At 35.0% G+C, this 17,578-nt stretch overlaps 1 protein-coding gene across 1 annotated transcript; it reads right to left on the bottom strand.

The window, feature by feature from the left end:
• Window positions 1-235: 235 nt before the first annotated feature.
• Window positions 236-5,031, bottom strand: LOC110691576 (U4/U6 small nuclear ribonucleoprotein PRP4-like protein). The gene is made up of 6 exons (XM_021868518.1): window positions 4,857-5,031; window positions 3,419-4,352; window positions 1,732-2,185; window positions 1,451-1,648; window positions 1,268-1,349; window positions 236-553 (listed from the first exon to the last, which is right to left on the bottom strand). Exons 2-6 carry the CDS (start codon window positions 4,345-4,347, stop codon window positions 459-461), a joined length of 1,758 nt encoding a protein of 585 aa, XP_021724210.1. The 5' UTR covers window positions 4,348-4,352; window positions 4,857-5,031; the 3' UTR covers window positions 236-458.
• Window positions 5,032-17,578: the final 12,547 nt, after the last annotated feature.

Here is a 17,578-nt window from a genome sequence, read left to right as displayed (position 1 = left end):
TTATTGATTGCTATACTTTGTTAAGTACTCATTATTTGCAATTTTGAGTATGGAAAATGAAATTTTGTGGTTGCTTTTTTTCCCCCTAATTTAACATGCAAGGCTGAAGTACAATACTTTTTGTATAATCACAAAAGTTTCCTTGTTTCTCTCCTGTTGCCCTAATTACTGTCATTCGCAAGTGCTGCAATTTTAGTAAAATGGAGAAGTATATGGCTTTCAATTCATGTTGATGTAACCAAGTGAATATCACTATTTTTTTGTATAGATTAGTAATGTAGGATACAAAAATAAAATTCCTTTCATGTAACTCTGCACCTATCATGAACTAGCCCGCTAATAGCTAACTGTTTTAACATGTTTCATACAAGCAGATTTTGCAATCTAATACAAGCAGATTTTGCAATCTACAAAAACCTATTGTCAGATCAGCTAATACAAAATTGCTAAACTGACCCTTAGCCTAGGTCCATCGACTTTTCTTCAGAGGGGACACTGCTTGACCAGAGCTTAATTGTTCGATCATGTCCAACTGTAGCAATGCATTGTCCATCTGTATCACCACAAAAAGAGACGATATAAGGAACCTGAAAAGATTTATCCTTTGAGTGGGATGGGGGTGGGGGAGAATATGAACACGAACTTAAATAATAAGTTACTTTTAAATTATACTTTGTACATATATAAGCAAGATTAAATGCGATATAGATTGCACTTCTTAATTAGTTCAATGTGATACAGCCTGTGTACTTTGTACAATTCAGTTGGTTTTATGAAATTGATGCAAAGCTAAGACAACATTCATATAAAACTGACCAACATAGCATAGCTTTACATATACTAATTTTTTAGCAATATTAGGAGAGCAACTGAATATATGAATATCCTAAAGAAAGTGTTCCATTTTGCTCAGAATTCAGCTGATCATCCTTAAACATTCAACTTACCACTCCTAATTTTGAGGCCTAAAGATCTCTACTAGTATAACCACACTCAGACCCCTGTATAAACTAGCTAAGATTTAGTTGACAGGCATACACGGAAAACTGCTAATTAATCCTCTTATCATTCCATCATAAGTTCATGACCTAGTAAGATTTCTAGGGACAAATGAATTTAGATTTCGAATGGTAACTTCCAAAGATAATTCCACATAGAACAGAGTGACAGCCATGAAGAGACTATCATGGGATGCTGCTACTGCCTACAACTTCCCAAATTTCATGCACCACTTTTACTAATAGTTTGTCAAAAGAAAAGATCTTACCTCCTGTAATATCTACGGATGTGACTCTTGATTCACATCCGGATAAAGTCTTGATAAGCTTGAAGTCTCGAGATGACCATACCTGATGAAATAGAACCAAATGAGAAAATATTACTAACAACTGGAACAAAACACACTAATTGTTTTAATCAGTTAAAAGTAATTTAGTGCCAAGACTCATACCTTAACAGTTGTATCGTATGAAGAAGTGACCAAGTAATATCCCTCTTGGGGCTCAAATTTGACCTCTGAAATAAGCTTAGAATGGGCGGGGATTATGTACAAGGACTTTTTCTTTCTCAAATCCCAGATTCGGCAGGTATTATCTTCGGAGCCGGTGGCCAAATGATAGCCATTAGGAGAAAAATCAGCCCCATAGACCTGAGAGAAGAGATACCAAGTGAGTAAACTATCAGTGTGTATAGCATAAATTGTACATGAGCATAACAAGAGAAGAAATTTACAGGTTTGATGTGTCCTTCCAAAGCGAGAACACTTCTTCCTGTTCGAAGATCCCAGACACGTGTGAGAGAATCCAGTCCACAGGATGCTACCAAGGATCCATCTAGATGAAAAGCTATGCCATAAACACTCCTGCTATGGCCTTCTTGAAGAAGCAACTCTGCACCACTTTCAATATCCCATAGACGCCAAGTTTTGTCAAAACTTGTGGTGCCCAAGTACTTTCCGGATGGATGGAAGGCAATACGAGCTAAGCGATCTAAATGACCTTCAAATGTTCTCACTAATGTACCATCTGTATTCCACAACTTTGCAGTACGATCAGCAGAGGCAGTTGCTACAATGTCACTTACAGGAGAAAATGCAACATCAGTAGCATGCACAGTGTGTCCCTTCAAGGCAGAGACCCTCTTCACTTCAGGCATACTCCATATCTTAGCAACTCCACTAGAAGAACTGAAAAGGACAAAACAAGCAATAAAATCACAATCAGTATTCTCCTTCATCATGCGGCTCATTACTCTCATAATTTAGAGAAATGATTATAGGCTATTTAAATGCAAATCTAAGCATCATATCTTCAAATCTTGAGAAATAATAGATTAGTCAGCTCATATCCATCAATCTACAAAGCCAACTGTCTTCATAAATTATATATGAAGTTGGACAAAGTGACTCGTCTAATTTTACCTGATTTCCATACCATCAACAGTCACAACATTAAAAAAAAATAAAAAAATAATTCCTCACACTAGTTAAAAACAGGAAAAACTCTCCTTTTCTGTTACTTCCTCCAAAACTCTATTACACAACTCATATCGCAGTACATCATCTAGGGAGCACATGGATAGCAGTCCGTTATCTGTCATTCTATAATTTTAATTCTTACACTGGTTAATTCATTGATGACAAGAAGATACACTGGTTAATTATTAGAATACTTCTCTTCAAAAAGATGTTGAAATTCCAGTTCACAAAAATTCAGTTTCCCCATGGATTTTCTTTCACCAGCTTTTGCATATTCAAACACAACACATCCCAATTCTTTGTATAAAAAAGTCAAATTTTCAGTATCTTTCCTTTCTAGAACATAACAGCAAATTAAGAAGTTAATTTAAAGCATACAGATCAAAATTTGACCATACTGTCCTGAAATTTAATTCTAAAAGAGGGCTAAGGAACGAATACATCATAGAGCTTGTTATAGTTCATAACTATTTCTTTCATCATTTTCAGCAAATGGAAAGAATAGCCTCCTCCTCCCAAAACATATTGAAAATTAAAAGCAAATAAAAAAGAAAGAAGTATTGTGAAGATTCAGACTTCTGAATGACATAAGAATGAAAAAAATAAAAAAAAAAAAAATAAAAAAAAAAAATCAATACAAAAGGGCAAGAGGAAGAATTTTAAAAATAAATTTTCCTGGATAGATGTAATAATTCAACATCTTGGTTTCATGGATAAATTATCTTAATCACATATCTTACAACAGAACCACAAATATTGATATACATCTCGTATCAAGCCACAAATCACACCCTTTATATGAAGTCCAATTTGCTAGTTTTGACAAACAAAATAGGATGATAATCAACCACAACATCTTCAAGTATCAATCACTTTTATTATGATAAAGGAAAAAGTAACCTCCAACCAGGCAAAGATAGATTACAGAACTAGAGAACGTACCAGGTAGCAAGAAAATTCCCATCTTTTGAAAACGAACAACCCCCGAGTGGGCGGTCATCACCAATCTCACTAGAATCAAGAACAAAAGTCTCTGCCTGTCTAAGAGCCCAATCAACTTCAGCATCTTCATCTTCATCTGGATCATCTCTTTTCCTTCTTGCACGCTGCAGATGCTGAGATGCTCGAACAATAGAGAACTTCGCTATAAACTTCCGAGCCTCCAACAATTCTTGGGTCCCCTCTGTATAAAATGGGTACTGAAACATTTCTTCATCGACCTCATCCTTAGCTGAAGCTGCTTCTTCCTCTTCTTCATGGGCTTTCATAAGCTTTTCCAATTGCCCTTCAGCATCAAGCTTAGCCATAAGCATCCGCAGCCGGTCCCTTCTTTCCATCTCTCTCTCCCCAAAGAGAGTAATGGGTTCACCAAGCCGCCGAAGCCTAGTCCGCACAGCTACGTCATTTGTGGGGACAGCTAAAGCAGCAGCGCGTCTTTTCATCATGAATTCCTTCATCGCTTTCTCCTGACGTTCCCTAACAGCCCGACTCTCCTCTGTAATTTCATACCCAACAGAGGAATCTTGCGCATCCATTTCTGAACCCTGGTCATCATCCTCAGAATCCGATTCCTTTGCCTCACCATTTTGAGTAAGGGAAGGACGGGCAGGGAGAGGGGCTAATGGTCTAGATGTTGCAGGAGGAAGAGGCGCGATTGATGGGACCAGCACCGGAGGTGGAGCTGACAAAGGGGCGACTGCAGAAGGAGCTGATAGCGGGACAGCAGGCGGTGTAATCATAGGGGATGTAAGAGTAGCAGGACCCATGATATCAGTAGCTGGTTCAGAAGTAGCCAGCATCTCAGTATCAGTTCCTGGAGGAGTTGGTTCAGCAACTGAAGCAGAAGAAGGATTCTCTTCATCTACCTCCATTATGCCTATATAAGTAACAAAATAACCATTTAGCCCATCAATGAAATTCACAGCTAAATACTACCTCCATTACATATTATTTGCAACGATTCTCTACTTAATCGTTGCAAATAATATGATACAGACGTAGTAATAACATTATGATTAATATTACATCGACTCTTCCTTTCTCCTCAATTACCCATGTCAGACCCTCGACACTCGGACGTGGGTATGACACTTGGACACGATTTCATGCCGGGGAAATGGTGGAATTTGCCAGCGCCATTTTATCAATCATTTTTTTACATGGTATCTCGAAAAATACATGATTTTAGGCAAATTAGGCTCATAATTTTGGTTATGATGTTTCATAAGCTAAGAATTTAGAAGCAATAGTTGAGATTTACGAACCCTAAACTCAAAGCAGTGATAATTAAATTAGATTAGATGAAACATAAACCCTAGATTGCGAAATTGATATGATATGATATGATATGATATGATGATAACAACAAGAAACAACTTACCTTAGAAGCTGCTTCAATGGGGGATACAAGAATTAGATTCAACGAACTGCGCTTCAAGCCTTCAACGGAGAACGTGAACTGCGCTGCAATGGAGAACGTTAAGTGCGCTTCAGTGAAATAACTAAGAGGAGAGAGGTAGGGAATGGAGCCCTGTTAAAACTTAGGGGGTGTGTGGTTCACGTAAAGGGATAAAGTATGAGTTTAGAATAACTTAAATTCATACCTTATGTTTGTTTTACGATTTTAAGAATTTTAAACTCATATCTTAGGGAGAGGTGAGTTTGGTTCATTTTCATACTTTTACGTATCAAATAAAAGAAGAAAAGAGTTTTTCTACACAGTATCCCTAAAGTATTCACTTTTCTAAGCTGTGCCCACCCATTTTCAAAATTCCACACTGTAACCCCAAGGCACCTTTATGTGTACGATGTAACCCCTCATTAATCCTAAACTTAACACCGTTAACTTTTGTTAAAAAGTCTATTTAAAATTAAAAAAAAAAAAAAAAAAAAAAAAAAAAAAAAAAAAAAACCTCTCTCCTGCAAAGCCACCCACGCACCACCAACCCTTCCCTCCTCCAAACTCACCCGCCCAGCGAACCAACCACCAGACTTCACCCCAGCCACCGCACCACCCTACGAACCACAACCAGCCCAACGCACCGCCGAAACAACAACAGCAATTCGCCGCCGATTCGACCACCAAAAATCTGATGCTTGAACCCTAAAGGATGACAAACTCCAATCCTTTACCCTTTCACCCTCAAATTGACTGGAATCGACCATTGAAACCCCAAATGGTCGATTTGGTCGTTTAAAGGGTGAGGGAAAGGGGGGGTGGTTTTGCGCGGTAGTGGTTGGGCCTGAGGTGTTTTGAGTTGGGCTAGGGTGATGCATCAGCTGCGGAGTTTGGGGTTGGGCTAAGGTGGTGCATCGGCTGGGGTAGGTGGGGATGGGAGAGCCAGTAGATGTTGCCAGCAGTGGCAGTGGTGGTGGTGGGGCTAGTTAGGGTTAGGGCTGGGTTCAATTTTCTTCATGGTGGTTGGTGTGTGGCGGTTGTGCTAGGTGTGGTGGTTGTTGGTGTGTGGCGGTTGCTGGGTGTGGCGGTGGCTGGGTGCGTTAGTTAGGGTGGTTAGGGATGGGTCGTGAGGGCTGAGTTTTGGTGGTGAGGCAACATAAAACTAATGACAATAGCTAACGACAACTTAACGGCAGGGTTACATCGTACGTACACACTAAACATACCATGGGGATACAGCATGGAATTTTGAAAATGGGTGGGCACAGCTTAGAAAAGTGAATACCTTAAGGGTACCGTGTAGAAAAACCCAAGAAAAAAATTGCATTCCAAAATCGTACCAAACATATGGCATTAAGAATCAAGTTCTAAACCCATATCACTATAGTTTCATTCCTGATTTCAACCCCACACCAGTTTGCGAAACAAACGCCCCCTTAAAAGTAATGACCCGCCACAACTATAAAACACAAGAGAGTGAGGGATAGTTTAAGTGGTTAGAGCTCTCCTATATTCAGGTGATCATAAAATTGATTCTCATCATCGTAAGGGGGTGTTTGGTTCGCAGATTACAGGTATGAGGTATGGGTTTAGAATGACCAAATTCATATCATATCTTTGGTTGTCAAAAATATGATTTTTAAACCCATATCTTAAACCCATGAGGTATGATTTTTAAACCCATACCTTAAACCCATGAGGTATGGGGTTTAAAAACCTTGGGGGAGGTGGGTTTGGCTCATTCCATTCTCTTAGGTATCAAATACATGAAATTAAGGGGATGATATTCCAAATTCCAATCCAGATTTGAACCAAACACATGGTATTAAGTATCAAGTTCCAACCCAATATCACCTTAACCCTATTTCTGATTCCAAACCTATACCACTTTGCGAACCAAACACTCCAAATAAAGTTCAAATATAAATCAGGGCTACTCACGTTCAATTTATAACTAAAATAAGTTTTAATAAGAGCTAATAAGATAAGATAACTTCAGATAAGTAAAAATCAGGTAAATAAAACGCACCCTAAATTTACAATAATAAAAATATTAAAAACAATAACCAGTGATTTAATCTAGTCTTTTAGTTTAATGAGGTTTCTCCAAAACCTCAATCCTAAATTCATTCTCATACTTTTAGAGATTGAGATATAGGAAAATATATGTGTGATATATTTCTCGTAGATATTATTAAGAGAATATAATATATTTAGGTTTATTTTATGTTAAGATATTAGTTAGAGAATAAATCTTCAAGATTTATAATTATGCTAGTATATCTTTTAGTAAGATTGTTTTCTATATTATGAGATTAGGTTTTGTATAAATATTATACCTATTGATCAATAATATACAAGTCATTCAATTATCTCTTCACCCTAATTTGTCATCGTATCAAGAGCAGGTTACAATTTTTTCAAAATAAAACGATTTGAGGAAAAGAATGGAGGTAGAATAATTCTTTCAAAATATCGATTCTTTCTATATTGAGAAAAAGAACTCTAGCTTCCCTACAAATTCATGAGAAAAAGAATTTCCTAATACAAGTTCCTTAAAAACTTGTTGGTGGATTCCTACTTTCTTTGTGCCTAATCGTATAATGTCAATTCTCACTTCTTATGATTGTCAAGCATATTCACAACATGCTAAAGTAGGCGCACTTCAATTGACACCTACAGCTAATTACGGGTTAAAATAGTTCAAGTTTAGCAAATTTTTGCAAGGGTTTTAAACGGTTTTGGTTTTAAATGGGTCTAGTAACTAGCTATCGGGTTCGAACGTAATCGATTCGGGTTGTTTTCAGTTTCGGGTTGTAACAATTTGGATTGATAACGGGTCGAGTTATTGAAGCGGTTTGCACAAATTCGGTTTGGTTGAGTTTGGATTTGAAAAAATTGGGTCATTATCAATTTGGGTTGATATCGCATTCGAACGTAATAAGTTCGAGTTGTTTTCAGTTTTGAGTTGTAATGATATGGCTTGATAACGGGTAGGGTCATAATGGTTTGCACAAATTCGATTCGGTTCAATTTTGGATTGGACAAAATAAGGGCAGGTCACTTTCGGTTTTCAAAAAAAGGGTTGTTAACGATTCAGTTCCTTTTTCAGTTCAGTTTTGAAATAATCGATTATAACGGTTCGAGTTAGAAACTAACAACTCTACGGTAGATACTTTGCGTGACTAAATATCTTTTGACTTTTTCTAAAGAACTACCCCATATTTCTATCTTTTGGTATTCCAATAACCCACCATTGAATTACCAATTTGCCAAATATGATTAAGGCCAATACTAAATAGCTATATAGGGCTACTTGCTCTTTTCTTTCTTTCCAAATATTAGTAAACACGTAACGCTAAATGGACCTCACTTTTACTGAACACATGGAAAACCTCAATAAGCTACAACAGCTAATAAGCACGCCTTTGTTTCTCCTCTTTGGATTTAGCAGCCCTATAAACACAATATTGTAGCTTTCAACTTTTTCCTTATTCCTCGTTCCTAAAGTTCTAAAGAGTCTTTCCCGTCAAAAAAAAAAAGTTCTAAAGAGTCTTCATCATCAAATCAATTAATAGCTTATTTTTTTTAAAAAAAAAATTGAAACTAGTGTGTACCCAGCGATTCCGGGAATATTAATTATGCATAATTGGTATACTAATTCCTCACAATCCGTCCACAAAAATTCGATTGGGAAGAGATTTTTTTTTTTTTTTTGAAGCTTAAAATTGCTAATGACGTTAACGGTTTAATATAATGAATTGCTATTATTGTTACCACTAGCAGTATTAGTGGTTTTACTAATATTATTCCCTCCGTGTTTTTGTGAGTGTTACACTTTGACCGCCATATAATTTTAGGCAATTTAAGTGACTTAAATAAAATACTCGTAAAAGGTAAGTAGGGTAGTTGAATTATTAAAAATAGTACTAAGGGGCCGTTTGGTTGGGGGTAATCAGGAAAGGGAATGGGAATCAACTGGCCAGATTCCCTTTGTTGATGTTTGTTTAGCACTTTTATTCATTCCCTTTACCCTCCCCATTACCCCAAATCATTCCAACTTCATTCCCCACCCCCTAGGTATTTCCATTCTCATTCCCTACCCACCTTCACACCACCACATCACCACCTTCACCTACCAACACCACCGGAAAACCAGCCCAGACCACTGTTGCCCCTACCCTGACCACCGTCGCCCCCCCGACCACCATCGATCCTCCCCCGAGCCTCGCCACCCTCCCCTCCCCCGCAAAAACCACCCCTAGCCCCGCAAAACCCTAGCCCCGATCTCCCTCGACCCCGAAAACCGTCGCTTTTGAGGGTGGTGGGAGGTCCAGGCGACGGTTTTCGGGGTCGAGGGAGATCGTGGCTAGGGGTGGTTTTTTCGGGAGAAGGAAGTTCGATGCAGGCGCGGCTAGCGGGGACGTGGGGAAGGGGAGGGCTTGCGAAGGGCGGCGAGGGGAGGGGGAGAACCGGCAAGCTAAGGGGCGGGGGAGGGCCGACGAGGGGTTTGGTGGCTGAGAAAGATGAAAAATTAATGAAATAATGTGTGGTGGTTGTGGTGGTGGTGGTGTGGTGGTGGGATTGATTCCCTTTGTTATAAAAACAAACAACTAACAAAGCAAAAATAGGGTATTTTCATTCCATTCTTCTCCTTTCCCTTTGTTCATTCCATTCCGATTCCCTCGTGCGAACCAAACGACCCCTAAAAGAAATATACTGAGGTTAATAGTTTGTTGAAAAGTAATGAATGTGAGAAGAAAGAAATAGTAATACTCCCTCCGTTTTTAAATATTTGCTCCATTTTTTCCATGCGCTGAGTTTTAGGATAAATTGGAGAAAGTAATAAAGTATAGAGATAGTGAGGTTAGTAGAAGGTAAGTTGGAGAAGAGAGAATCTAATAGTAATAAAATTTGGTCCACTAGTTGAGAGAAATGAATTAAATATTATAAAAGTTTTTCAAATAGGGAAATGGAGCAAACATTTAAAAATGGTTATAAAAGAAAAGTGAAGCAAGTATTTAAAAACGGTTGTAAAAGAAAAGTGGAGCAAGTATTTAAAAAACATAGAGAGTAATAAAAATAAAAAGTAGTGGATTTGGGTGGGGACCATGAAAGAAGAAAAGTAAAAATATTAAAATGCAGGGGTAAGGTGTAACACTTAGAGGTCGTTTGGTTGACATGGGAAATAAATTCCCACAAGAAGTTGTATTTCATAGAAAATTACTCCCCTAATGAAATTCCTATAATTTGTTTGGTTGGCAATGTGGGAACTATAAATTCTCATGAATTTCAATTAACTAGGAGGGTTACATAATTTCCTTCCCATGTTTTGAGGGAAGTTGAAATTCCCATGAATTTCTATTTCATCCATTTTTATTTTTATGTGTCAACCAAACAACGACTCAACACATCAATTTCTATAAATTTTCATTCCCCATTATATACTGTCAACCAAATAAGGCCTTATTAAACACGGAGGAAGTACTAATGTTATTAACAATTTTCAATTGATTAACTTATGGAATCAAATGGTCCATTACTAAATTGCTACAAGTGTTGGATGTTTTAATTAAAATAAACCCGCTAATACCTGTAATGGTTTAGAGGTTTTATTAATTAAACCAACATCAAAAGAGTTACTATAACTAAAGCCTCTGTTGGTGTTGTGTTTAGAGGTGAAAGTAATATGGTTTAAAACTGAACCGAACCGCAAACCAAACTGAATTAGTAATGTTGTTTGACTTTTTTTTTAAAAAAAAAATATGTTTCGGTTCGATTTTTTAAAATATGGTTCGGTTTGATTTGGAAAATAATAAAATAAAAATAGTTTGCGGTTTGGTTTCAATTTTGGGATTTTGAAAAATAAAAAACCAAACTGAAATTTAGGCCCACCTAAGTTATAGCCCAATTCTAATTTTCTACCCTACCTATATAACGCCTAAAAAAACTCTTATTCTATTCTTTTGTAATCTCCAGTCACTCCACTCACTACTTGTGCCTCTCTCACTCTCATTGCCTCCCCCTTGCGAGAGTTGCCACCGTCTAGGCGATCACCCTCACAGCGCTACGATTTCTTCTCTCAACTCACGATCTACTCCGATCCTCTCTCAAATCTCAAGGACTCAAGGTATGCAATCTTCAGTCTTAATCTCTTAGATCTTAATCATTTTGGTAATAAACTAATTAAAAATCACATGTCTTGATCTCTTAGATCTTAATCATTTTGTTAATTGACCGACAATGAATCAAATCAAGCTTAAAAAAAGTTACAAATCAAATTTACAAATTGCGGTTTGGTTTGGTAAAATCAGATTAAAAAGATGTGATTTGGTTGAGCCAAATAGTAACTTGGTGTGGTGTGGTTTGAAAAATCTCAAATCAAATTAATATGGTTTGGTTTCAGTTTGGGCTACAAACCACATTATAAACCAAACTTTTACCCCTAGTTGTGTTAATGGTTTTATTTTAATTAAAAGGAAAATTTGATAATTAACACGTAGTATTAATCGTTGTCGTTTTATATATAACCTTACCAACAGTTTTATTTATTACCACAAAATTTCAAAATATCAAAATTTACCACCTCTTTGCTCATCCCCTCTATCGTAACGTCATAGTGGGCTCACTAACAATTCTCATTACTTTATTCTTCTCTTTTCTTTAATACTCCCTCTGTCCCTTTTTTTTTCTCCATTGGACTTTTCACGGTCTTCGAGATGCGTGTTAAAACATATATATCTCAATATCTATAAGTGTAAAAATTATAAAAACTTGATATCAATAAAATATATAATTCGACAAATCCAATAAGATCCCATTTGACTATATTATCTCTTATACATTAATGGAAATTTACGGTCAAAGTTATTAAAAATTGACTCAAAAATTAGCTATGGGGCAAAGAAATAGGGACAGAAGGAATTTTGGGGAATTTTTAGTTAGTTTGATAGGCGTTAGTCAAATTAGGGTTTTCATCCGTCATTATTCTTCCATGTAAACAACAATAATGTAACCAAGGAGAGGTATGTGTAAATAGGGTTATAAAATCAATTTGGGGGTTATTGTATTTCAATTAGGGTTTATGAAATCAATTTACAGTTTGTTGCAAAATTGATACTTATTTTGTGAATTACTGCTAATTAGGAACAAAATTAAGGTTACAATTTGGTCAGACAACATTGATGAGGACTCAAATTTGGGAAGGAAAAGGAGAGAAAGAGACTAAGAGAGAGCAATGAAGAATCTATATATCAGTTTGGGAAGTAAATTTGATGGTTGAACTTAGTAATAATGAGGGTAACATAAGAGAGATAGCTGAACAAAAGAGCGAGAATCGACAGAAGAGAGGTTAAATGAGGAAATTTGAAGAGGGTGACATCATAATTGAGGGTTGAGCAAAGAGGTGGTAACATTTGATGTTTTGAAGAATTGTTGGTGGTAAAATAACATAATAATAATAATAATAATAATAATAATAATTGTTGATGGTTATTACTAAAACAACAGCTATAGTAGGTGGTAATTATTAATTTTTCCTTACTAAAACCTCTATTCTTCAACCTTAACATTCTCTCTCCTCTCCTCACCAACACTATTCAATCTCTAGATCCTCTATCACCACCACCGCCTATTCCATAGCCTTTATGCCGTCACCTCCACCACCATCACTCTTTCTCTTTTCCCCGACATTATGGCCAACACTCTCTCTCCACTCCACGATGACCACCATCACCACATGCTCAATAATTTCATGTGTTTTGTATCAACTTTTGAACAATTGTTGTCAAGAATTCAAGTTGTGAAGCTTAATCAAAGGTAAACCAAGCTTAATTGAGAATTTAATATGTGAAATCAATTTTTTTTTTTCATCCAAATCAATAAAATTGGGCAAATTATAGAGTTTGAAATTTCAAGGAATTTTAATTGAATATAAGAAACTAAACAACAATTCATATGTTTTTGTTAGCTTGGAAATCAAGAATAAACTGATTTCGAATCAATTCGTTGTAAAAATCGAATTTCAATTCGTGTTTAATATTAAAATTGTTACATATGTTCTAAAATATGTTGCATATGTTCTAAAAAATATTGCATATATGTTCAGATTTGTTTTTGAGTTCAAGGTCTTAAAATTTGAGTATCACGTTCCAACTAAAATTATATTTTGAAAAGCTAAGTTTTTCTTCTAAGAACTATTACATATGTTAAGAATCATTGAGTCTAGGTTCTAAATTTCTAGGCATTTTATTCTAAACGCTATGCTACAGAAAGTTAAGTATGATGTTCTAAATTTTTACTCACATGTTCTAAATTTAAAATCTGTTCTCATATAAGTATGAATTCTCATATATGGGCCTATTCTCACCGTATATATGTGTGTGTGTGTGTGTGTGTGTGTGGAGTAGTTTTGAGATAGTTGCATATAAAGAAAAGGTTTTCATTATAGCATTATATATGGAAATTGATTTCTTCCCAATTAATCTATTATATAATTAAATTTTATAGGGACAACATGCTAACTCATGTGTCAATATCCTTTAATATGATTTGGTGTCACATGTGCACTATATGTCATCTTATGTGTTATATTTTTCTCTCATCACATTGAATTATAGTAATGTTTAGTTTATTTGAAAAACTCTTCAGTGATGTAACTTTAGTTCTCTATGATAATGTTTTAATTTACTTGAAAAACTCAATTTGATAATATATATATATATATATATATGGAAATTTTTTTAATAAACCTCTTAAATGCTCCATTTTGCGTATAAAAAAACATTTAAAAGTTTTTTGGCAAAAGAAAACTCGATTTTTAACATTCTGGCAAAAAAGATCCAATTGTTAAAAAAAAAAATTGTTAAAGACAACCTATTGCCTTTAATCCACTTAATTAAGTTCAAATTTCTTCTAGTTATCCTCTAATTCTCACTTAACCATTTAATATTAACTTAATTTATAAATAGAAAAGCAAATACCACCATCCCCCCTACCAGCCAGCCAATCCCTCCCCTTTCCCCTCTCTCATGGCAGCAGCCCCCATTCCCCAACCGAGTTGCCGCCTTGAACCCCCCACCCCAAAAGACCCACCTCCATCGCCAGCCAACCCTCCTTCCTTTCCCCCTTACCCCCACTGTAACCTACTCCCCTCCGTAAACCTTAACACCGAGCATCTAATAAGTCTTTTCGGTCAGGTGCCTCACTTTTTCTTCTCGCTCTTCCTCTTCTCTCCTTGACTCACTTTCTCTCCCTCTTTCTTTCTCACCGTCATCGCCTATCGCCGACCTCTCTAAGGATCATCTTCCACTCGATATTGATGCTCTCTTCGTTGTCTTAGTTAAGTTTTTAGCTGATTCCCCAACTGAAGAAGAAATCGTAGGTGTTAGGTGAATGGTCGGGGTTAAGGTTTAGGGAAGGACAGGGTTGTAGCGAGGGTAGGGGGGAAAGGAGGGAGGTCGGCCAGCGATAGAGGTGGGTCGCCAGTGATGGAGGGTTCAAAGCGGCGACTCGGTTGGGGGGAGGGGGCTACTGCTGAGGGAGAGGGACAGGGAGAGGGTGGTTGGTTGGTGATGGGGGTGGTGGTCTTTGTTTCTATTTTGTTTATAAATTAATTTAATTATTAAATGGCTAAGGGAGACTGAGAGGGTAACTAGAAGAAATTAGAGCTCAATCGATTGAATTAGAGGCACTATGTTGTATAAAAAAAAAAAAAAAAAAAAAACTTCGAGTTTTCTTTTACGATGAAGCTTTTAAAGTGTTTTTTTTCGCAATTTGATGTACTTAAAGGATTTTTTTTGACAAATTTTCCTATACATTAATGAAAGATGATACTCCCTTCGTCTCCAAATGTTCTTCCCATTTGGACTATGCACGTTTGCCAATTTAATAATCTATTCATGGAGGCGAATTAAATAAGATGACCTAACATGACTATGTTATGCATGCCTAATATATTAAGAGTAACTAGTCTTAAACCCACGCGATGCACGGCTGTTTATTGTATTATATTTAAAAAAAAAAACAATAAACATTAATAATATAAAATGGGATTTCAATGTACGAATTATATATATATATATATATATATATATATATATATATATATATATATCGTCCTGATATTGTAAACCAAGATATTATTTCAACATTATGGATCAGATATATTTTCATAACTGAGAATAGTACTCTTGATATTGTCTTCCATAAATCTCTCACAGATTAATATCCGGCTAAAAAGATTTATATATAAAAAAAAAACAACAAATCTTAATGAAAATTAACACTGAATATCTCATCAATTTTTAGGAGTAAGGACTAAACGATCAATAATCATTTAAATCCAAAATTAAAACATTGTCAACAAACTTTAAGAATATACGACCTTTAAGAAGAAATTTGAAAAGAAGGAAACCTGAAAAGTAGTTCGAATGACAAATACTAATTAAGCGGTCGTTAGTCCATCACAACCAACTTGCAACTATTGGAATTCCCTAGAATTAAATGAACTAACCATTAGGATTTAAACACAACATTGAAAGAGAAACATAATGAACTTACTTAAAACTGATAGGAAGAAACTTAATTGAAGACAAATTTGACTAAATTTCAACTTTAATTTTCATGAGTAAAAAATATAATTTAAATTTAAATTGGGAAAAAAGATCATTGATTGTAAAGAAGGGAATTTGAGGAGAAGAGGGATATAAATTGTAAAATAAAAATATGTTCAGTAGATGAGAGGAAGAAGATTAAAAAAAGATAGGGGAAATTGCCCTCGTGCAACAACATGATACTATGATGAGAGAAGTATAATTTTTAAAGGTTAAAAAAACAAAAAAAAAAAAAAGGTAAAAAAATGAAATAAAAGGAATGTCAATGTACCCACGTGGCACTCTAATTTGTTTGCAAAAGTTCATGTTATTAAATTGAAAGTATTGAAGTATTTGATATTGATATTGATTAAAATCTAATAATAATCATATACATGTATTTCAAAAAGACATGATTAATCAATTTGAAAATTCAGATGTTAGAGATGTTTTATTGAATTTTTGTTTTAATAATTTTATTTATTTATTCTATCAAAAAATTATTTTCTTGAATAGGCATGATTAAGGTATTAGGGTACAAGGTATGTTTGATTGATTTTCTATTATTTTGATGAATAGGCATGATTAGGCCAGGTGATTTGGATTATAAAGATGTATCATTTTTTTTTTTTGTAACTAAAAAAAATTATTTTAAAAAAAAAAAAAAAAGGAAGAGAACAAGTGTCCTTCCAACTTCTTGTTTTAAAATAATAGTATTGATTTAAAAGATTATCTCACTTTACGAATGTCAAAATTACAAAATGGGAAGAATAAAAAGGGGATGGGGGACAAGGGATTATCTTTTATTAATTTCATTTACTTAATAATATTGGTCAATATTAACTCTTCTTAATCAATTTTGATCAAATTTATAAATTTATGATGAGACGATGCATTGTCCGAACCAATAAATAGTATATAATTTTGACACCATACTTTGGATTTGAATTAGAAATATTAATTTAATTTTTTTTGATGATTTGTTATTCGTTTAAGGAAAATTTGTAAATTGCCCCCAAAAAGCATACCTATTTTGAAATTACCACCCGTTTTGTAAATTTGTAAATTACCACCCCTTAAATTAAAAACGCATTTATTTACCACCTCTTTAAAAAAAATCCGGTAGCTTTTCCGTCAGTGAGCCTACCTAACTTATTTCCCTCCTTTTATTTTCTTCTTTTCTCTCGATTTCACCCTCTCACTATTCTGTTACACTCAACTAAACCCTTCCCTCATTCAATTTCTTCAATAAATTTCTGAAAAATCATCAATCATCTCTCTCTTTCTTCAATTCACTGTCAAATGTTCAACCACCCTTAAAATTATTAAAGTAAACCCTAATTTCATAGCAAAAACTCAAATGAATTCAAATTTCATAGGAAGCCCAATTTATTAGCAATAGAAACCCTAACTGTGGAAAAACCCCCAATTTATTTCTCCCTAGAATCCTAATTTCATATCCAGCAATTTACCGCAATTATAGTGAGCGAAGAACCCTAATTTAAGAACAAATGGATCATACCTTACTGCAAATTGAGCATCTTCGATTATTAGGGATTTGTCTTCAAATACTAAGTAGCACCGTCTGTGAGAATTTGGTGGTTGGTAATTAAATGGCAAATTGAATTTGAAGTTGTTTTAAAGGGAAAAATAAATCGAGGGGAAAAACAATAAAAAGGCTCAATGTAGCCGTTAGGTGGGGCCCGATGATGGTGAATTTTTGAAAAAGGTGGGAAAATAAATGCGTTTTTAATTTAAGGGGTGGTAAAAAAAATATTAAACATGTGGTAATTTCAAAATAGGTATGTTTTTCAGGTGATAATTTACAAATTTTCCTTCATTTAATCACTAAATAAAAAAATAAAAAACCCCTTAATGGGTAATATTTTACCGTTCGATGTTTTTTTAGGAACCGTTTGGTGTATGTAAGAACCTTCAAATTGTAACAATTACAATTCCTAGTCCTATTAATAAATCATAATTTAATAGAGCTATCAAATTAGATGTTCGGATCGAGTTTGGATTACTCTTTCCTTAACCCCACTATATATATAAATATAACCCTCCCTATTCCTATTCAAATAAATGATAATTTTATAGAGCTATCAAATC

Source organism: Chenopodium quinoa, unplaced genomic scaffold (genome assembly GCF_001683475.1).
Source record: "Chenopodium quinoa cultivar QQ74 unplaced genomic scaffold, ASM168347v1, whole genome shotgun sequence".
Lineage (NCBI taxonomy): Eukaryota > Viridiplantae > Streptophyta > Magnoliopsida > Caryophyllales > Amaranthaceae > Chenopodium > Chenopodium quinoa.
The sequence above is the reverse complement of the archived record's forward strand: the minus strand, read 5'-3'. Positions and strand labels throughout refer to the sequence as shown.